At 36.1% G+C, this 23064-nt stretch overlaps 1 protein-coding gene across 1 annotated transcript in view; it reads right to left on the reverse strand.

Annotated features, from left to right (window-relative positions):
• LOC150098111 (cytosolic carboxypeptidase 1-like) overlaps positions 1–23064 on the reverse strand; it is a 551906-nt gene that overhangs the window by 12901 nt on the left and 515941 nt on the right. Inside the window, exons 21-23 of the mRNA XM_090406686.1 lie at positions 22133–22262; positions 8140–8256; positions 4257–4433 (exon numbers count right to left, since the gene is read on the reverse strand). Of these exons, the coding sequence (XP_090262812.1) occupies positions 4257–4433; positions 8140–8256; positions 22133–22262 (424 nt within the window). The remainder of the gene's footprint in view (positions 1–4256; positions 4434–8139; positions 8257–22132; positions 22263–23064) is intronic.

Below are 23064 nucleotides of genomic sequence, written 5' to 3' on the forward strand. Positions count from 1 at the left end.
GTTGTAACAATAGCTGTCGACTGCACCATTGTAACGAATGATGTTTAATGAGTTATTGTAATGATGGCCGTTGTTTGCCTATATTGTAAGCCAGTTTAGTTACCGTGCTATTGTAATATCTTTATTCTAATTAGCAGTGCACGTTTGCTTTCGTAACCTTTCTCACTTATTCCATTGTGTACTATGTTTATCCACCTTTCGTATTTACTAGTCGTATGCCTATGAACACTGAAAAATTTATTTGTTAAGACTGCGCCACCAATATTTCTATATTGACATAAGACTCAGTAATACGTCTGGTAGATCTCTCTCTCTTTCTCTCTCTCTCTTACTAGCATAAATTCCTTCAATAAAGTTTACATAAACAGTCGTGGTTTTTAAGTACTTCAACTGCACTTTTAATGCCTTAATTGTTTCCCGCTCATAAGTCTGAGTTTATTTAGGAACAGTGTATTGTAAAATAAAAGATCAGGCAACCCTCTATTGACATATACCATATTTGCTGGCATATAAGACGTACCTGCTTTTTTGTACACATTTTTCACGAAAAAAACTTTATCACTGAATATTATAATGAATTTGGAGTATTTCAAATATAAAGTAATAAGTAGGTCTACTTTCAACAAATACCCTAATCTAACTAGGAAAGAGTACCCACCTTTTAATCTTCTTTGTCAAAACCCAGAAATTCATCTCCAGAGCTAAATGAAGAGATGCTTGAAACCTCTTCTAAATCAGAATCTGAGTCCTCATACAACAAATTGTCCTCTGTACCATCCAGTGCATTATTAATGCCACACTTCTTAAATGATTTAACCACTGTCTCAGTTTCAAGCATCCCCATGAAGCTTTGACCCACTCACAAACTTGCAAAATGCTAGGCCTCTTCCTGATGGCATAACCCCAAAATCTGAAGACTGCAACCAGCAGTCTTCTGGATGCAGTGTTCCACTTCTCCTTCATAAATCCCTTAAATGGTTTATTAATACAGACATCTAAAGGTTGAAGCTTACTAGTTAGACCTCCTGGAATTACAGCTAAATGAGTTTTCAATTCCTTGAGTTTATTTTTAACATTGTTAAAAATAAACTAAACTTTTCGTTCTGTGAGAACAAAATTGATCCCATACTAGCATGGCAGGCTTCTTCAACACACCGCCAGGGCGACTAGACCAAATGTTATCTATCCATAATTGGAATGCTCTCCCACAACGCAAGGAAGCAAGAAAGAAATCACGTAACTCGGAACAGAGAAAATTTCCAGAAATGAAAGTAATAAAAAACTGAGTATTGGCGTATAAGATGCACCCTGTTTTTCAGACCTACTTTCAAAGAAAAAAGTGCGTCTTATACGCTGGCAAATACGGTAATTAAAACACATTTATTTACATTAATAACAAAGTATATTAATTAAACGATAGGGAGGTTACTCTCTCTACCTATCTGTTAGACTTTTGGCATAAAGAAACAATAACTATGCAATATAATTACTCAATTACTTCTCCGCTTATTAAATCAAATTATTGAAACTCTAATTTACTCACAAAGATGTTGCTTCAGGGGACGTTTCGTTGGGATATTGGCGGGCTTTGGACTGCAATTTTCTGGTACTCGAAAAGCTCAAGCAAGAGGTTTCAGCATACGGGCTTGAAGATCGATCTGTGGCTTTTGGCTTCGGTTGACCTCCCGCGGCAAAAAGACATCCGACCGACACTGCCTCGGGTATTTACATCGGCTATTCTCTCATCATTCCGATCAGCTTCTCCGCTGGCATGGCTCGCAATAACATCCTATCCTCTGGATCCTACTTCTGGAACTTCTGCCTCTAACTGCCGACCACGATGTTCAGCTCCCTTTTTATTTCACGTTCTCCAGGACCTTGCACGAAGGGTTGTAACCCCTGAAGAATTTGGCACGACTCCTTGATCTCTGTTAAGACTGACCCGTTCTTTCTTCTCCTCCGTGCACTCCTTTAATCCTATCTTGTCGGGCAGCAGAAACTTGTCTGAAACTTGCCGATCTTTTTGCTACTAACTTTTGAAGGTGTTTATACGCAGCTCGCAAACAACTTTCTCATACACTTAAATCGTAAACAACTTTCTTATGCCCTTATGTAGAGCTATTATACAAAGTTCCAGTGGCAAAGCATTGCCTTTGTTTTTGACATTCTAGAAATTTTTGTTAAAGCAGTAAGTACAGTCAATTCCCATAGAGTTATTTACATTAATATTTAGCATAAAATATATAGAGACATACAAGGTTATTTTTGTAGAAATCTCATGAGACTTGATCTCTGTAAAAATCGATGCAAAGCGCTTTGGTATTTCCAAGCTACATCGAGTTTTACACTGTCATATGATTGTCTGTGAGTCTCTGAGTAAGACATTTCCAAACAGATGGAATGGCTATAGAAGTGCCACACTGGCTGTCTAGATCGCCTGACATCACACACTGTGATTTCTTTCTTTGGAGATTCATCAAAGATCATGGTTACAACATTTGGGTGGCAGACACTGACGATCTGAAAGTAAGAACCACATCTGATATTGAAAGCAGTGATGCAGATATATTGCAGCATACATGAAAGAATTTGGAATATCACCTGGATGTTTTGTGAATCACTAATGGTGCACATATTGAATGTTTGTAACTTCATTACTTTAATAATAATACAGTTTGGATTTTCTGTGTCTAAATTTCCTTGAATGGTAATTCTGCGTGCTAGTAAATATTTCATTTAGTATCAAAGTTACAAATATAATTTTCAGACGCCCTGTCCATATTTAATTTGCCATCTTCAATAAAAATTGTGCCTAAATACTCAATTAAATTTTTTTTTTTTATGTTCCCATCTGTACATCTTGCATTTTTTTTTCCCTGTATTCACTCAGAGCACATACTGACTTACTTGCTGGAACTTATGCTATGCTCTCTTCCTCAGTCCACCATAGGGGTTATGATGTTTTATCTTTGCAACCAATTGCACCACATTCTTCTCTGGCTGAAAATCATCAATTTTTTCTTCAGTCTGTCACTGAGTCTCTAAAGATTTGATGATTATTTTCAAACTTTCATTTTTTTCTACAATGATATTTATGTATTTGAGTATACATTTCATCTCTTAAAGCTGCTCAACTTTGATTTTTTTTTATTTTTAAATGCTTTTCATGTCGATGTGAAATTCATTTTTACTCTGATCTGAACTGAACTGTTATCACTTCCTATATAAAATCCCTTACATACTCTGGTATCCCAAACCAACATGAAAATATCACTATCAACAATAACATAGTCAATAAAACTTTCCTTATTTCTTGTGTCTTCTGTCCATGTAAATTTTTGTGCACATCTTTATGTTAGAATATGGTGTTTGTGATGACTAATTCATGTCATGAACAGAAATTCAACACATATTTTGGACTGTGTCTTTGGACTTCAATTATTATTAGCTTTTTTTTTTTTTTTTAAAAAAAAAAAAGCTCTGCATGTCTGGCAATCATTTCCTACTATGCTTTTAAATCTCTAACAAGGACCAACTTTTTCTTTATATTAGCTGCCTTCTCTAATGACCAAAAAACTTCTCTACTTCTTAAGTAGAACACTGTGCGTGGGTGGGGGTCAGAGGCACAACTAAGTCTCTGTCAAATTCCTCATTTTGATGTTTATCCACATAGCTGTACTTGAAATTTCATGACATACAAGATTATCTTCACCTTCTTTTCCCTGATAGTTATTTCCAATGATCAGATTATATCGATTATAACACCTTGTATATGTTATTTAGAAAATCTCAGCTTTTTTCAACATCACTTCAGTAACACCAATTGTGTTAATGTGGTACTTCTCTAATTCTTCTGCCAGTTCCACCTCTTTTCCATTGATAATCCTTAGGACAGTATTTATTTTGAATTCTGATCATGCCAAGACTGCTCATTAATAAAGAGCCATATGCACATATTTAAAGAGCTGCAGGTTGCCAACATCTATGATAGGATATACACACAAAGCATAATATCTTTTAATAAGTAAAACATAGAAACTTTCAGGCTCTATGGCAATGAATATTGATTCTTCAGATTATTAGGAAAAGGACTGCCAGCTTATCCAATAATGAGCTTCATGCACAAACATTTAAATAAGAATGTTAAAAATTCCCACTGTACAGTTCCATTAACATATTTTAAAAATATATACAGGGTATTAGAGTTTTAACTTCTATAATTGTTTTTATAAAGGAATGCTTTTAAAGATACTTACAGCATAAAGTCCCTGATCACACCCTCCATAAGAGCATTCCATTGTGTAGCTAAGAGTGACTCCAAACTGACGCCACACTGTGATTCGAGCAGTAGCTTCCCTACTTCTTTCTAGAGCAAAGCAACAATATTCTAAGCTGAAAGCTGGAGCTACATGATGAAGTAAAAGGGGAAATACCTGTTGAATCAAAACATAGCATTTAATTCTTCTTTGAGAGGTTTTCACAAAATAATAATAATGAATCACAAAATAATCAATCATGAAAAGATAGAGGTGGATTAATTAGAGGAATTAAAGCTATTGCAAAAGTTGATTTGAACAGATTAATAGAACAGGATGGTATATGGTAAGGATGCTCAAGAGAATTAGTTGTGCCTCTCATTTATTTGGTCAAATGAATTTCAACATGAGCAAATTTCTTAACAAGTGGAAGGAGATCAAGATACTTTTATTATACAAGAGCAGAGACAGTACAGTAAGCAACTAACTATAGTCCAATCAGCATTTCTGAAGTGATAACTCAGGAACTAGAAAGACAAACTGATTCCATTTACCAGTAAATGGAGCAAAAATCCTTTCAAAAATTTACCAGTAACCTATTGGTTTCTAATGTTATTTCAGTAAATCAAACATCATCATAAACAAGCTGACACAGTAAGGCATAACTTGAGGTTGTAATGCCTCAACTCTTAGAACAGCTGGCTCTGGTCTTCCCTGTTGTAGAGCATTGTTTGCCAGTTTAAGTAACCACATGACTCATGGCTTAACATAACAATGAAAAGCATGGTTCCTTAGGATCTACTTTTCTCATATGGTTACCTGTTCTTTCTCACATCACTCCTCTATGATTCAGAAGACAGAGCTACCATCAAAGATATAAAGAAATAACATGTACCGTCCTATACATTAAGATATCTCTCCAGCTGGCTGCCTTACCTTTAGATCTTCCATATGGCTTGTGGAAATACCAGATGACAGTCCCCAGGACTGCTGGAGAAGACTCTGGAATGAACTACAAACAAGTACCTGTTTACCTGATTACAGATCCAACCATCAAACCTCCAGGATTCAATCTACCTTGACAACTCTGGAACCATCAAAACAAATTTCGGAATGGAACAAGGTTGCTGTGCCCACTTATTACATCTGCTGGAAATTTCACAGTTACCCTTTTGTGTGTGTGTGAGAGGAGTAGCAGCAACCTCAAGGTATCTGAGCTGGGTCTGTTCATAATTCATGATTAGTTGTTTGTATGTGAGTAGAAAAAAAGTGGAGTGATGGTAACAGCCAACTCAGCGAAGCACCTATGAAAATACCTGTAGCAGAGATAAAGCAGTGACAGAGTGCTCAAGGGAAAATGACTTTTGGAGTCAATGAGGAAAGTGTCATCAGCTTAAGTAATTCATTAATTTGTGAAACCTTAGTTTCACAAATTAAAAAATTCTTAAAAAATATATTCCTAAAAATAAAATTCTTGAAAAGAGGATGAATGTGGAGTCCAATATGTGTTCTTTCTAAAAATCTGAGAAATGAATGCCATCATATGCTGACAAAGTAACATGAAACCTAAAAAGGCAATCCAATTGTTCTCTTCTAACTCAAGAGTAAACTGGGTACGATGTTATAAGGCAGGGGTGGCCACAACGTGGCTCACGAGCCGCATGCGGCTCACATCCACATGTCACAACAAATTGAGGGTACTATGGACGTTTTTTCACTTGGCTATGCTACTAATTATATATTGGGTTTTATCCTTTATCCAAGTGTAAGCAAACAAAGTTTATGCCTGAAGTACTTTCAGGACTGGGCAACTCGTGGTAAAAGTGGTATAAGTTCTCATCACTCGCCTTCGTATCTCCCATAATGCAAAGCACATCTCCTTGAAGACATGTATATATAATGCTATGCATTAAGGGAAGGACCACTACTCAGACCGGTTTGATGATGAGACCTCAATAAAGGTCGAAACCGGTCTGGGTAGTGGCCCTTCCCTTAATGCATAGCATTATACATGTCCACAAGGAGATGTGCTTTGCATTATGGGAGATATTAAGGTGAGTGATAAGAACTTATACCACCTTTACCACAAGTTGCCCCAGTCCTGAAAGTACTTCAAGCACAAACTTTGCTTACACTTGGATAAAGGATAAAACCCAATATATAATTAGTAAATTGAGGGTACATCAATGAGTAGTCCTTTTTCTACCATGCTAGCTAAATACTTCATGGAACAATTTGAGCAACAGATACTGAATAGCATCTTTCCAAACCCACCTTTATGGTATAGGTATGTATATGATGTTTTGGGAGTTTGGCATAATTCCTGTGCAATCCATAGCGTTTGTCAATAGGAGCAACACTTTTCACCATCTTATCCAATTCACTCTTGAGTTAGACATCAATCAGTCTGCCTTTTTAGATCTGTTACTTCATCAACCAGATGGTAGCCCTCATTTCTCAGTTTTCAGAAAAAAAATACATGCTCAACTTTACATTCATGCTCTTTCACATTATCATAATTGTCAAACATCTGGCACCATTAACCACCCAACCGGCCAGGACATATATATATGCATTCATGTTACCATGGATGCAAAGTGTAGAGGAGTGATGTATTTTATCCATATTGATGGCGACGTGGTTAAGACTCTGGTACATCAAGCACTTACTCTCTCTCTCTCTGCTCTGATGAAATGCTGATCTTTCAAGAAATAAATCATATCAAATCCACCTTCCTTGCTAATGACTTTACCAAATCTTATGGCTGCAAGAAAATTGATAATTATAGAGTTTCCCTGAATCTGATAGTGATTCCTTTTATCATGATAGTGAAACAGAGGTGGACTGTCGTATTATCATCCCTTATGTTAAAAATGTCTCGGAAGGTATAGCCAAACTACTTAGATCTATTAGCCTACAAGTGCCCTTCCACCTTATCAATAAGATATCTACTTTTTTAGGCTCAGCTAAAAATAAGCTTCCACCTCTGGCCCACTCTGGAGTTTATCAAATTCCTTATCAGTGTAGATTATCATATTTTGGCCAAACAGGCAGATTTGCAGCTATGAATCGTAAACATTTAGATTAAGTTAAGTTCCATGAGACAGATAAATCAGGACTTGCAGAACACTCTATCACCACCAAACATTGAATCCTTTCAAAGAAAATTAATTATGGTTCTCCATAAAAATTAATAATTTCTTAGAACCTTTATACAAAGAAAGTTGTGAAACCTTGTTACATTGACCAAATTTAAATAGAAGAGATAGACTTATATTATCCCTCTTATGGAAGATTTTTGAAATATCTTGTTGAAGTTATTTTTACTAGAACCTTAATGTATTTAAACCAAACCATGACACTCTACATCATGTACATGCATTTTGCACATTTTTTATGTTGACTCTACCAGTTTTTTTCCTAGTTGCTTAATTTGAAAGTCATAGTGAAGATGCCCCAATACTCAGGAGAAACTTTCATGCCAATAAAATATTTACATGAGTAAAAATCCATATCATGTTTAACTAAGTATCATGTCTTGCATTCCAATTTGTCAATTATACCTTGGGTCTCTCCACATGCTGTTTTAGGTAGTTATTCCTTAGCTCAATAAATTCTACTTCTAACCGAGTGCTTTTTTGCCATATTAATTCTTTCATGAAAATTCTATTAAAAAAGAACATGACATACATTCCAACATGCTCCTGCAACAACACCTGTGAAACAAAGTAGCAAGTCCAGGTATAATTTCTCCTTTCATCTTAGCTAGCTTTCTAAATTTATTTATTTTTTCCTCTGTTTCATGCTATTGGAGATACTTAAAAAAATTATTATGCTATGTAAAATATCAGAAAAATTTAATGAACACTAAACCTTTATATACCTCGTATGTATGGTCATCGCATTTATTTTCATCACCAGGCCACCATGACATGGAGGGACTACAACCATAGAGAAAGACATTATTTCTTCTTGAGTGTCCATGATAATCACAAAACAACTGTAAAAACATATACTGTGTTGAAAAGTCTAGATGCAAAGATATAATTAGATCATGCACATTTCTAAAATGTTTAAAAATATGCTGTAAATATACTCGCATCAAACATACCACAAAAGGATTAGTAACAACATGTACAGAAAAAACTAATTTAATTTTAAACAATGGTTCTAAGATTCCCAATCTAATGGATGCGAACATCACCTGAAGACTCTTCTTAATTTTTTAAGGATTGCTGTACCAAATTATTTTAGTGGGCTGAAAAGTAAATGATACTTAACAAATTATATTCTTGTTTTCATTTACACTTTACTTCATTGTAAGCAAATAATAAGAAGTTAATGCATAAAGCATTTTCATGACTAGCCACTTGCATTAAGTTGTCCTTTTTGTATTACATAACGCACTTCCTTTGACAAGGTTTGTATACAGTACCATGCATTATGGTATCACCATAACATATGGATTATTATAGATTCTATAAAAAGGGGCAGACGATATGCATTGTAGGATAGAAAATGGCAATTCATTTATTGTGAAGTCAACTGCTCTCTATGTACAATTTTTTAATTGTTAATTCCACCACACAAAACACTCTGAATCTATTAGTATCATGGGCAGGCTAAGTATTAAATGATTCAGAATATATATATTCTGGATCATTAAATCCAGAATATTTAATATTTATTTTATTTATTTAGCGTATCGCTCACATATGAAAAGTTACATTACATTAATCCTTAATATATATGGACATAGTAATAGCCATATGTACAATAAGAAGACATAATATAGTCATAAAAGAGACTCAAGAATCAAGAAGGCTACAACTGAATGTCTAGGCTGATTATCCAGTCGACTGCACTTGGTGTAACATGGATGAAGTCTGACAGGTTTCCACTGTATGCATGTAGGACACATTCTGCTATAATATGATTAATTGTCTGGCAGGGTGATCCACAGTCGCACCTGGGTGAGGCAATCATGCCCCATTTGTAAAGGTGGTCTGCACATCTGCCATAATTGGTGCGGATTCGGTTAAGGGCAGACCAAGTTTTCCGAGGTAAGTCAAAACCCGAAGGTATCTGTGTTGGGTCCACTAATTCATGGAAGATTCCTGTTGAAGTGTTACACCAGGACTCTTTCCACTTCTCCTTCATGTTGAAGCTTGTCTCTGCAAGATTTTTTGCTGTTAAGATTGGAGGGTGCCTTGACTTTAGCCTGTTTATTTCTAGGGGTGGGATGTCTTCATGGATTGGAAGATTTTGGATTTCCATGATTTTGCTGTATTCATATAGAAGAAAGTTGGATCTGCGGATGTATGGAGGCGGGATGTTGCTTAGCACTGGGAGCCAGTAGGTTGGGGTTGATTTTACAGTTCCAGAAATAAGGCACATAGTGGTGTTAAGCTGGGCATCAACCAAATACACATGGGCGCTGTTCAGCCATACGGGTGAGCAGTATTCAGCTGTAGAGAAAACGAGGCCAAGAGCAGTGCAGCGAAGCGTTGTTGCTGAGGCACCCCAAGTTGTTCCACGTAGTTTTTGGAGTATATTGTTTCTTGTTTTTTGCTTGGATGCTGTGTTAATGAGATGTGGTTTAAAAGATAGTGTTCTGTCTAGAGTGACGCCCAGATATTTCAGGAATCTGTCGTAGTGTAGCAGTTTGTGATTGAAGTAGACCATGAGTTCTTTGTTAGATTGGTTATTGTTCAGGTGGAAGCATGAAACTTGTGTTTTTCTAGGATTCGAGCGTAATCTCCATTTGCTGAAGTATTCATCTAGGACTGCAAGGTCGTTTGTTAGTGTATCTTCCATTGTAGTAAAATTGGTGTGTCTGGTGGCTAGAGCAATGTCATCAGCATAGCAAAACTTCTTAGAGGCTGTATGAGGCATATCTGCGATGTATAAGTTAAAAAGGAGGGGAGCCAGAACTGACCCCTGTGGTAATCCATTATCCAGTGTTCTTTGTTTGCTTTTATTCTCATCCATACACACTTGGAACAGGCGGTTGCTTAGCATGTTATCGATTAGTTTTGCTATTGTTTTGCAAGGGACTGCACGGAGCAGCTTGCAGACTGCACCATGCCTCCAGACTGTGTCATAAGCTGCAGTAAGATCTACAAAAGCTACAGCTGTTTTCCGGCATTGTTGGTAGCCTGCCTCTATATGTGTGGTGAGTGACAGAACCTGATCACAGCAGCTTCATTTATGTCTGAATCCAGCCTGTTCCACTTTACTGGATATTAAATCCATTTTAATTTTATATTCAAATTAATTTTATTAATAAAATTAATAACAAGAGCAGGAGGTAAAATCATGTATCATGCTTCTTGCAAGTGTGTCTAGTTTTAGTGGTAAATGGTTGAACTGAAAAGTATTATTTGAAAAGGAAGTCTAAATTTCATTTGGGATATATTCTATATGACAAAGAATGTGGAGATGTGGTGTCTTCTTAAATTTACTGCAATGTTTTATAGTTTCAATAGTTGCATTCCACTGAAATCTGTGTCCAAAAGAGGACTAAATATGCTGGTAATCTCTCTTTTGGCACTATTATCTTCAAAATTAAGCAGTTCTGTGGTAATGGATAAAACACTCCATGCCCTTTTTTTTTATTTTTTATGGCAATCATGCTATGAAAGATTGCAATCCTATAGGATATTAATGTTCTGAACCATACCATTTCCTTAACATGCATTAATCATGATGAGAAAGATATGATATTTGGCAAAAAAACTGGATGATATCCACTGTAATCTGGAAACCCTCCTTTACAGACTGAACAAAGTACTTTTTCAAATCATCTGCCACTTACAGATTCACAAATATCAATAGAATTTGAACCCCATCCTGCAGATTGAAAAGAAGAACAAACAAATGTTTGTGAACATAGAAAAATTCCAACTCAGTGATAATTTTGCTTTCAGATTCTAAAAGAAATATGCTGGATAATTTACTTCTTAAATCCAAAGAATTCTTTACATACAACGGAAGCTTGGAAGGTGAGAGTAGATAAGGAAGTTTCATCACAGAATCCAGTTATCCTTCATAGCTTGATGGTATATTTTATAGTCTACAGAAACCTTTACCTCTTTAAGAGCTGTTAGCATTTATTAGCACTTGAGACATCCTTGCAAGTTGGCAAATATATTAATATTCCTTAATGATGGCTGATAAAAAATAACATGTTAGCCTGAAACTTGACAGCAAAGTGCATGCATCACCATCCTCAGTGATCAGAACAAAGGACAAATATATGTGAGTAAAAAAAAATATATATACTTCTTGGGGGGGGGGGGCTGAGAAGTTCTGATAATCACCATGAAAGAATTGGGGAAGAACCATGTAGCTTACACATTATTCTGCATATTCCACATGGAGTATTATACATTTCTAAATCACTTAGGGAATTGAAACAACGTAGATCCGAATATAAATTAAATTATACTTTAATAGATATTTCCGATATTTCGGCAATGTCACATTGCCATTTTGTAAGTTCCTTTAGAAAATGGCAATGTGACATTGCCGAAATATCGGAAATATCTATTAAAGTATAATTTAATTTATATTCAGATCTACGTTGTTTCAATTCCCTAAGTGATTTAGAAAGGAGTATTATACACTTTTCACAGCTGCTGCATCATTTGCAATCCTCGGAGAAAAAAGTCTCATTAGAAAATATAATTTTTGTTCTAGGTGTTTATCAGAACCCTTCCTCATATATACACAAACTTGGTTAAAATGAGCACCAGGATACCAAAAAAGTTCCTCATTATAACTATCACTCACTATACAAGTAATATTTGTTTTCAATGATAAGTTAAATGTGCCTCCTATTTTTTTTTAATTCACAATAACTCAACAATAAAACAGATTAAAAAAAGCATTAAAGAGAAAAAAAATAATATAAACACATACCTAGATATTATTTGTATGAATATGCTTGTATAAACTACAATACACTTAACATTAAACACAATTTATTTGTTCACAATTTTAGAACGATATGCTTCTCGTAGAAAGGCTTAGATGTTGGTTATACATGCTTATTAAATTACTTAAGGAATTTACAACGTACAAAAGATATAAATTAAAATTAAACTTTCATCTATATTCCAATATTTCGGCCATTTTCACAGGAACTTAAAATAAAGACGTGCATGCAGGCACTACACACAGTAACTGAGGACGAAGCAGGAAGTTGTTGTTTCTCCTAAAAGTCCTGATGGTGCCCCTAGCGGGCTATCTACGTATTCTCGGCCGTTGGGCTGAAGGTCTTCTGATATAAGTCTCCCAAATTTGGGGCAGTCTCATACAACCAAATTTGTTGAGGTTTGGCATGTTTCTTAGGGCTGAGGCTGATTCCATGAATAACTTTCCAAATTTGAATTTACTACGGTGTATTATTATTATTAAATCACTTAAGGAATTTAACAACATAGATATGAATATAAATTAAATTACACTTTAATAAATATTTCCGGTATTTCGGCAATGTCACGTTGCCATCTTCAAAAGGAACTTACAAAAAAAGGCACATGCACGTAGGCACTACAACACAGTAACTGAGAATGAAGAGATGAAGCTATTGTTCTCCTAAAAGTCCTGATGGTGCCCTCTTGCAGGCTAAGTAGGTGTTCTTGGCTGTTGGGCTGAAGGTCTGCTGATGTAAGCCTCCAAATTTGGGGCAGTCGCATACAACCAAATTTGTTGAGGTTTGGAGAGTTTCTTAGGGCTGAGGCTGATTCCATAAATAGCCTTTCGAATTTGTATTTGCTACAGTGTATTACTGTAGCTTTCTTCCACCGTATTCTGTGACGTGTATCCAGAGCATGGTCTGCAAGACCAGAATGGCTGTACTTGTGAAATCGGATGTAGTCCTCGTGTTCAGAAATTCTGATATTCGCTGTCCTGCCTGTTTGGCCAAAGTAAGACAGTTTACAGCTGCAACCATTCCTTATATCCGAGGCACCTCGAAAAAAATTACCAAAATCTTAAAAAAACATGACCTGACCTCCTGTTACAGGCCATACAGAAAATTGGCATCCCTTATCAGCTCCACTAAAGACCACTTCCTTTAGACCTACATGGTGTATACCAAGCCCCTTGCAGCTGTAAAGGCCAAACAGGCAAGACAGAGAATATCAGAATTTCTGAACACAAGGACTACATCCGATTTCACAAGTACAGCCATTCTGGTCTTGCAGACCATGCTCTGGATACATGCCACAGAATACGGTGGAAGAAAGCTACAGTAATACACTGTAGCAAATACAAATTCGAAAGACTATTTATGGAATAAGCCTCAGCCCTAAGAAACTCTCCAAACCTCAACAAATTTGGTTGTATGCGACTGCCCCAAATTTGGAGGCTTACATCAGCAGACCTTCAGCCCAACGGCCAAGAACACCTACTTAGCTCACTAGAGGGCACCATCAGGACTTTTTAGGAGAACAATAGCTTCATTCTCAGTTACTGTGTTGTAGTGCCTACGTGCACGTGCCTTTTTTTTGCAAGTTCCTTTTGAAGATGGCAATATTGGAAATATTTATTAAAGTGTAATTTAATTTATATTCGTATCTACGTTGTTAAATTCCTTGAGTGATTGAATAATGCATAAACAACGTATAAGCCTGTCTACGGTGTATTACCGTGGCTTTCTTCAATTGTATTCAGTGGCGAGTATCCAGAGCATGGTCTGCAAGACCAGGGTGGCTGTACTGGTGAAAATGGATGTAGTCCTTGTGTTCTGAAATTCTGATATTCGTTGTCCTGCCTGTTTGACCAAAGTAGGCTTACAACTGCAAGGGACCTGGTATACACCAGGTTGGTCTAAGGGAGGTGGTTGGTCTTTAGTGGAGCAGATAAGGGACGCCAATTTTTTATATGGTCTGTAACAATAGGTCAAGTTATGTTTATTTAGGATTTTTGTAATTTTTTCCAAGGTGCCTCGGATGTAGGGAATGGCAATGGGTTTAGAATAATCCTTGTTGTGAAGGGGGGGTTGTGGTTAACTGGTGTCAATATTTTTTGGATTTTTTTTTTGGGGGGGGGGGGTAGCCATTGGCTGAGAAAGTGTTGAAGATAAGGTTAGGGCATTGTCATTTGAATAGATAAGTTTAGCCCTGTTGTGTAGTGTCTTAATAACTCATGGAGTTATTAAGACACTACACAACTTCTCAGTTTATAGAAAACCCACCCATACAGGCAGATACATTCACCAACAATCTCCCCCCCCGTCACAACAATATGGGTGGGTTTTCTATAAACTGAGAAAACCAAGGTTCTATTCAAGCTGGCGGGTGACTAGTGTGTCTAAGAAAGGGAGGCTGTTATTTTTCTCCTTTTCCAGGGTGAACTTGTTTCTGGGGCGTTGGTTGTTTAGGTGTGTTAGGAAGGAGAGGAGTGTATCAGAGCCACAAATTTGGTTGCATTAGACTGCCCCAAATTTGGGAGACTTACATAAGAAGACCTTCAGTCCAATGGCCGAGAATATGTACATAGCCCGCTAGGGGGCCTCATCAGGACTTTTAGGAGAAACAACAGCTTCCTGCTTCGTCCTCAGTTACTGTGTGTAGTGGCTGCATGCACGTGTCTTTATTTTAAGTTCCTGTGAAAATGGCAACGTGACGTTGCCGAAATATTGGAATACAGATTAAAGTTTAATTTTAATTTATATCATTTGTACGTCGTAAATTCCTTAAGTAATTTAATAAGCATAAAAACAATACTATTTAACAATAAACATGATTTCAATTAGTATTTTTAAAAGATGACATAATATTGTTATCACACAACATTATTGACTCCCATATGAACATAACCATGCACCCGACTAGTGCATGATTATGTTCTAGGAAAAAGAAGTGGAGAAAATCACAAATAACTCCCTACTGCCTCTCCATTCAACCCTTAAGTCAAAGTACCACATTTTGAGACATGATCAGAGCTTTCTCTGGTCCAGCACCTTCAACTTATGACATATGAAACCAACAATGGGCTATTAACTTGCCAACAAATGGTTCTCTTGTGAAAGATTCCTGCAGCCACCAGCCCAGCTATATCCTTCCTAGAGGGCTATGGACAACTATTAAAGAATCAGGGCATATGCGGCTATCTCCTACATAAATAGAATATGGCAAATAACCCTTACTGTGACTGCATCCATTTTCTAGAGCCTATCAAACATATCATCGATGACTGCCTCCTTCACCATTTCCATGGTGACCTGCACGATATACATGAAGTGTCAAAGGAAGCTCTAGAGTGGCTTTCAACATTGGACATTGAAAAATAACTGTACTCTGCCATAAGAATAAATAAAGAATAATGTTATGTTGGTTTTTAAATCGATCCACTGTTACATACAAAATTTTCGTGTCCAAATTGTTAAGCAAAATTTTTCTGATTGAACTTTCAAGCAAAAAGATATTAAGAATCCAGTGCTTCATTGTGTAGTTAACCATTAAAGAAATCCTTCACTGATATTTCGAAGCATGCACTTTCTAAACTGTTTTGTTTCAGTCATGTTGCTATGTAAGCATCTTTATTCTTCTTCAATGTTGATATTACTGAACAGGACAAAGAACACTTTCTTCTCTGTAGATACATATGTTGCTGATGGAAGGGTTCCTTTTTAACTGATTTTACTTGTGGCAGTGTTTGGGTAAAGTGAGATAGGAGAACTAGAGGCTATACCACTGAAGAGGTAGGCAGAAGTAGATGGTTTCCAAGAATAAGATTAGGTTATAATCTAGCCCATATTCATCTATAGGTGGTCATAAAAGCTAAACCATGCCTTTCATTTTTGTAATTCCAAGAACTACCTGAGCAAATTAAGAATGGTTGCATAGTTACCAAAATTTGTGTGGTATATCCCCATGTATTATGTTCATTATAAAAGTGAGCAATTGTATGGGAATATGTGTAAATTAAAATCATCATGGCCATTTGCTTACAGCCATGATCTTGTTATTTCCATGTTCATTATAACAAAGTTTGATTGTACTTACAATTTAGGCTTATAAAAATGTACACAACATGAAAACAATAAATGAAAAACTCATTATAATGAATTATGGAGACAACTACTATGTCGATAGTTGTCTCCATTAGTAGAATAACTTCAATTTAATATAAGCCAAAATAATTTCCTGATGTTTCAACCTTCATATCAAGGTCATCATATGGAGTATGCACATACACTGAATCTCTACTTTATTAAGAACATCTCCCCATTTATGAATCTTTCTTTTAAGGTTACACGGTGATCAGCATTGGTATTTATAAATTTAGGGACAAACAAAAACACACGTGTTGAACAGATTATTTTATTAATTACTAATAAAATAAAACTTGATGTTTGGACCTCTGTATTGAGGTCATCATCAGAAGGATACAAGTGTATAAGGAACCAAATTACATGCTCTAGCCCTGTATACCGGTAAACTAAATCTACATAGTTAATTCACCCTTTTCCCTAGCCTGACCTCTAGTGATAATAAAAAAAAAAATTTTAAAAAATATAATAAAATAAATAAATAAATAAAAAATACAACTACAATAAACTGCTAAAGTCCTCATGTATTAATATTCTTCTGGATTTGTACAGTTCTGATTGTTATAATATGATCTCCTTCAGTTGCTGTTGAATGTTACAAACACTTCATCAGGTTGTCTTCTTTAGTGGGATTTTTCTACGGCTAGTTTAGGTTGTTATACAGGTTGTAGATAGGTCCTCCACATTCTTGGAATGGTTAGGCCATCATTTTTGTTGAGATTTGAGCATTTCACATGACTCTTTAAATTTTCTCTCAAACCAGGTTCTGGTACGGTGTAGGGCCTTGGTATTTTTCCAATCAATTCTGTGGTATGTTTGGAGTGCGTGGTCAGAAAGGCCGGTTTTTCTGAAATGGAGGTATTTAACGTGTCGTTTGTGTTTGTCTTGTCTGATTGGGATAATTCACCCTGTTTCCCCTATGTATGGTATGTTACATGTGCAATGTATTTTGTATACCCCTGGGTGGGCTAGGTGTGGAAGAGGATCTTCAGAAGAACTGAGTAGGTGTCTTAACTTATTCGAGGGTTTAAAGGTGGTTTTAATGTTGTATTTGCATAGTGTTTGCATAGTGTTCTAAGCAAATTTTATAAATTTATAAAATATCCCCATTTATGAAAATAAACTATTCCTGAAGATGCTAAGTCGTGTGGCTACAATTTCCTATGTAAATCTGCCAGACAGGCACCTGACAGTTCTGTTTTTTTTGTGTGTGTGTTTCATGTATCAGAATGAGTAATTGGCATGACTTTGAGCATCGTATGATTGTTGGTGCCAGACATGCTGATGCCAGTATCTCACAAACATTTACTCCTTTGTTATTTTCATGCACAAAGGCAAATGCTGGATAATTTACTACCAGTTATCCTTGACAGCATGGTGGTAATTTACAGTTGTCTACTTCTGTACTCCATCCGTGATGCTGTTATGGATAGGGTACAGGAGCAGACAATTGTCCCAGGTCACAATGCTGTCAGCTAAGAACACGGAGATGCTGCTTCATTGGGCACATGATCACCAACACTAGATAGCTGATGACTGGAAAACAGCTGAGGCTGGCAGTGGGAATGTAATGATGTCGGCAATTTTTTTTGGTATATGTTAAGTCCCCTTATACCAGTTGAACACCAACTATCTTAACATCATCGCTGATCATACTCATGCATTCACGGCTGGAGTTTACCCATTATCAAATGGGTAGTACTTCCAGCAAGACAATGTGCCATGCCACAAAGCAAGTTAGCATGTTGAAGTGGTTCAAGGAAAATGACAGTTTTCTTTACTTCAGTAAAGAAAACTTTAAACTTTTTCTTTACTTTAGTAAAGAAAACTGAGCTCAGTCCCCACACCTTAACCAAATAGTTCAGTATCCTGAAGGAGGAAGGTCACTAGTGGTCCACTGCAGAGATCAGTTTTGGGATCACTGTTGTTCAATTTGTATATTAATGATATTGGGATGGGTTTAACTAGTGATATGCAGCTGTCTGCAGATGATGCAATGAGGAGAGCAATGCAGAGTCAAACAGATATTATGGCCTTACATAAGGAGGACTTGTATAGATTGCATGAATGGGGAGAGGTAAGTAGAATTATCAGTTCAATGTTGCAAAGCGTAAGGTTTTGAAATTTAGTAAGCAACGATAGAATGCAATATATACATATGGTGAAGAAACTTTAAAGGCAGTAGAGGAAATGAGATATCTGGGAGAGTGGTGGACAAGGACCTGAAATTCAGGGACCACACTGCACAAGCTGTGAAGTCATCATATCAGGTAATTTCATGTACAGAAATAAAGAGATTGTGATTCCATTGTATAAGACCTTCATCAGGCCTTATATGGATTATCATACACTAATTGGTCACTGGGTTATAATGGTGATGAGAATATGTTAGAAAGGGTTCAGATAAGATTCACAAATGTGGTCAGTGGTCTTTGGAAGGGATTGAAAGAATGTCAATTGCTAAGCTTTATGAATAGCAGGAAGGGGGCTATGATTGAGACATATGAGGTTGGTCTGAAAAGTTTTCAGCCTAACAATGAAAAAACAAATGTATAATTTCAAAATAATTTTTATTTTTCAACATAATCTCCATTAAGACTAATACATTTATTCCAGTGATGCTCCAGTGTCATTATCACATCCCTGTAGAGGTTCTCAGTAAGATCCCCAAAAATACCCCTCTACAGCTGCAATCACCTCTTGATTCGAAGAAAAACGCTGACCAGCGAGGAAGAGTTTTAGTTTTCGGAAGAGATAGAAGTCAAAGGGGAGCCAAATCTGGGGGAATAGGGTGGATATTCCAACAATTCATAGTGCAGATCCCTTAATTTTCCCATTGCCTTTGTGCGCAAGTGCATTGTCCTGATGAAAGATGATTTTTTTTTCTTTTCTGCAAATCGGGTCTTTTCTCACGAATTTTTTCATCTAGTCTGGTTAAAAGATGGGAATAATATTCCCCAGTTATTGTTTTACCCTTTTCAAGATAATTAATAAACAAAATGCCTTTAGCATCCCAAAACACTGATACCATGACCATTCCTGCTGATGGAACTGACTTTTTCTTCTTTGGCAATGAACAACTGGCTTCTGTCCACTGTTTTGACTGCTGTTAGGATTTTGGTGTGTAATGGTGAATCCAAGTCTCATCCATAGTAGCGTATTTTTCGATAGATAATGCGCAACCCCAACATTTTCATCGCTCCTTTTGACGTATAGATAACGTGGATGCACCAACTAGCGGTAGAGTTAGGAAGTACAGACAGAGGATGGAGGAATTCTTTAAAAGCACGTGCATTGCTAGTAGCAGTGGTCGATTATTCCGTACATCCTGTTTTAAAATATTTCATAAAGTAAATCATTATTTGTTTATATTTTGTTATTAGATCTGAATTACCCATGGAAGACAGATGTACTTCTCGAAGAAAATCCTACACATTGCAGTTCAAGCTTGAAGTGGTAAAAGTAGCAAAGGAAAAAGGGAATCGTGAAGATGGTAGATTTTTCAGTGCTGGAGAAAGTAGTGTTCGTGAATGGTGAAAGGCTGAAACTGCCACCGATAGTAATTTTCAAAAGAAAGACTGTTCCAAAAGGTTGTTATTCCAAAGATATTATTGTTACTGCTAATGATAAAGGTTGGATAAATTCCAAGGTTATGAAATTTTGGTTGGAGAATGTGTAGCGAAAGAGAAAAATGGCATTTTTCAACCCAAAATCTTTGTTAGTGTTGGATTCGTGTAGGGCATGCACGACAGCAGAAGTTAAAACAATTGTAAAGAAGTATTCCAAATTAGCCGTCATTCCAGGTGGTGTAACAAAAAAACTCCAACCCCTTGATCCTGCAGTAAATAAACCATTCAAAGATAATTTGCAGGCTAAGTGGGAAGACTGGGATGATGAATGGCATCCACGAATATAACAAAACAGAGCAGATGAAAAGAATGTCATATAAAGATATAGTTACGTGAATTGCAGAAAGTTGGACTGCTGTAAGTGAAAACTGTGTTAGATATGATTTCATTAAAGCACAAGGGAATGCAGTGGTGTCCGGTGACAATGAAGCTGAAGAAATACCAAAAAAAAATTTTTAACGCAATTGATTTTTTCAATATCGAGTCTGATGAAGAATTTTTTGGATTTGTTAGTGTAATGTTCAATAAATATTACGTAATATTTCTACCTTAGTTTTGTTATTACATTTGATTTACCTCCCATACCTTTCTAATGTATACCGCGCACATTCATTTTTAAAGAATTTAGACTTTTTTTTTTGTATAGATAATGCGCATATTATCTATCGAAAAATACGGTAATAAATAGACACACAAAATCAGTTTTATTCTTGTTAAAACGATCCAAGCATTGTTCAGAGATTTTATGCAAGTGTGTTTTTGATTTGCTGTGAGCAAGTGCGGCACCCATCTTGCTCAACGCTTTTTCATTTACAATTCTTCATGCAAAATATATCCTACACGTTCTTTTGAAATGACTATAGTCTCAGCAATTTCACGCACTTCGATTCGCCGGTCATCCAATATCATATTGTGCACATGATCAATGATTTCTGGTATTGTTATACTTTTTGGGCATCCTTCATGTGGATCATCTTCAAAGCACATGAGAGATGCCCAAAAAGGTACAGCCACATTTAAACTCAGCAGCCCATTTCTTAATTGTCAAAAACGAAGGAGAAGGGTGCCCATAAACTTTTATGAACGTCAAATGAATTTCTTTTGCCGTTAAATCTTCTTTTACAAAGAATTTTATAACAACATGATACTCAATTTTATCCATTTCAAGGAATACAGACAACATTTTTGCTTCAGATAGCTGTATAAAACAAACTATTTGATAGAATGACTTGCATTTTCCCATGGATGCTTATGACAGATGTACCAACTTGGGAAAAAGATGTTGCCAATAGTGTTGCCATATATGGTCGAGGCCAAGAACTTTTCAGACCACCATTGTATACCAATTATAATCGCAAAAAATTTCATTGGTAAATTCATGCATAGTAATGTCACTTTTTTCCCCTTTTTTTGCAATCTTTTCTGTTTTTGTTATCTTCTTTAAGTGAGTGAGAGAGAGAGAGAGAGAAAGAGTATACTATGTATACATATTTTCTTTGAGGTTAATAACAATATATTATAATTTCTATTAAAGAATAAGATTCAACTTCTGATCAAAAAAAAAAAAATTTTTTTTTTTTTTTTTTTTTTTTTTTTAGATTATAGACTGAAATTTATTATTATTATGTGACACCTCCAGGGAGTCCAAAGACTCATCGAGGGAGGACACCTACCCGTGTTCGTTCCCATGGCGGGATTCGAACACGCAGCCCTTTGGCTGGAGAGTGGGAAAGCAAAGAGCTAAATCATTGGTAGAAGTGATATTTCCATATAAAATTAAAAAATAGTGTACACCATGTTACTAAAATATTCTGGGGATGAGAAAGGAGTTGAAACAAGTTCCCTGCCTGTTTCTTAGAAAGCAAATTATACTTCACAAAAAATTATTGCTTTTATCCTATAATCCAACATAAGCAAACAAGTTTGCACATTGCCTTAGTATCTCAGAATGCTTCACAAGCTTGACATGCTTGTTAAGTGTACTCTTTTCTAACCAGATTCCAAGCATATAAATTAAAAAAACTGCCTCCTGGATATTATATAAGAATAGCAGAATAAATAACAAAATGCTGCATTAAATTTAATAATCTGAAAGTAGCAATTCATTTAATGTAAGACAAAAAGATAATTATGTAAATCTAAAAACCATTTATAAACAGCAATAAAGCCAAAGGACTGCATACCAAAGGCTTTTTCTCTTTTGAATACATATAATGTAGAAGTGCTTTCGTATGGTAAATTGTAGGATGCAATTTTGCATTGGGAATTATCCATTGCCTGTTCAAATCTTGTCCTGTTAGGGAACACCTATGGCTACAAAGAGATAAACAGCAAATTAAATGATTACATCTTTTATTTAACATACTGTTAATCATATCATATTTGATTTAAAGTTATATATTTAACATTTTAACTCACATTTGGTCAAGTAGAGAGCTTCTCTGTTTTTAGGTGGCAAATGATTTTCATCTCCCAGTATGAGATGACCCCTCTCCTTTTTTTTTTTTTTTTTTTTTTTTTTATGTTGGGCCCATATACGAGAGGTTGGCTGGTCAACCTATAGTACATTAGTATCGTATATGGGTTGGGAAAGGAAAAACTTATTTACATTTGATTTAAAAGTCTATGTATTCCTTGGGAAATATTTCAGGGGGAAGACTGTTCACAGTACAGCAGTAGCAGGGGTGAAGGAGCAGGAAAAGAAACTTGTTCTGTGGGTTTCAAGGTGCACTGTGAAAGGATGTTGGCCAGCAGCTGTACATGTTCCAATGGGCTTAGTACAGAGTGGGAGAATTATTGATGCTGTTTCAGATGAACATTTCCATGGGAAATATTTATAAAATATACAAATTACAGAGACCATACGTTTATGTGAGAGTGAGGGGAGCAAGTTGGTAAGAGATGGGCCATTTATCAGTCTGATTGCTCTCCTCTGTATTGAGTCAAGCATTTTGAGGGAGCTTTTAGGAGCTCCACTCCAAATGTGAGAGCAGTATTCAATAGCTGGGCAGATTTGTGATTTGTATAAGGTTAACAGCTGTTTAGAGGTGAAGTAACGTAGTACAATGTGTTGTCATCTGCAAAACTGTGTAATGGATTGGAGGTCAACTGAAGT

The sequence above is a fragment of the Typopeltis vanoorti genome, chromosome 16 (assembly GCF_054136105.1).
Source record: "Typopeltis vanoorti isolate ZY-2024b chromosome 16, IOZ_Tvanoo_1.0, whole genome shotgun sequence".
NCBI classification, from domain to species: Eukaryota; Metazoa; Arthropoda; class Arachnida; order Uropygi; family Thelyphonidae; genus Typopeltis; species Typopeltis vanoorti.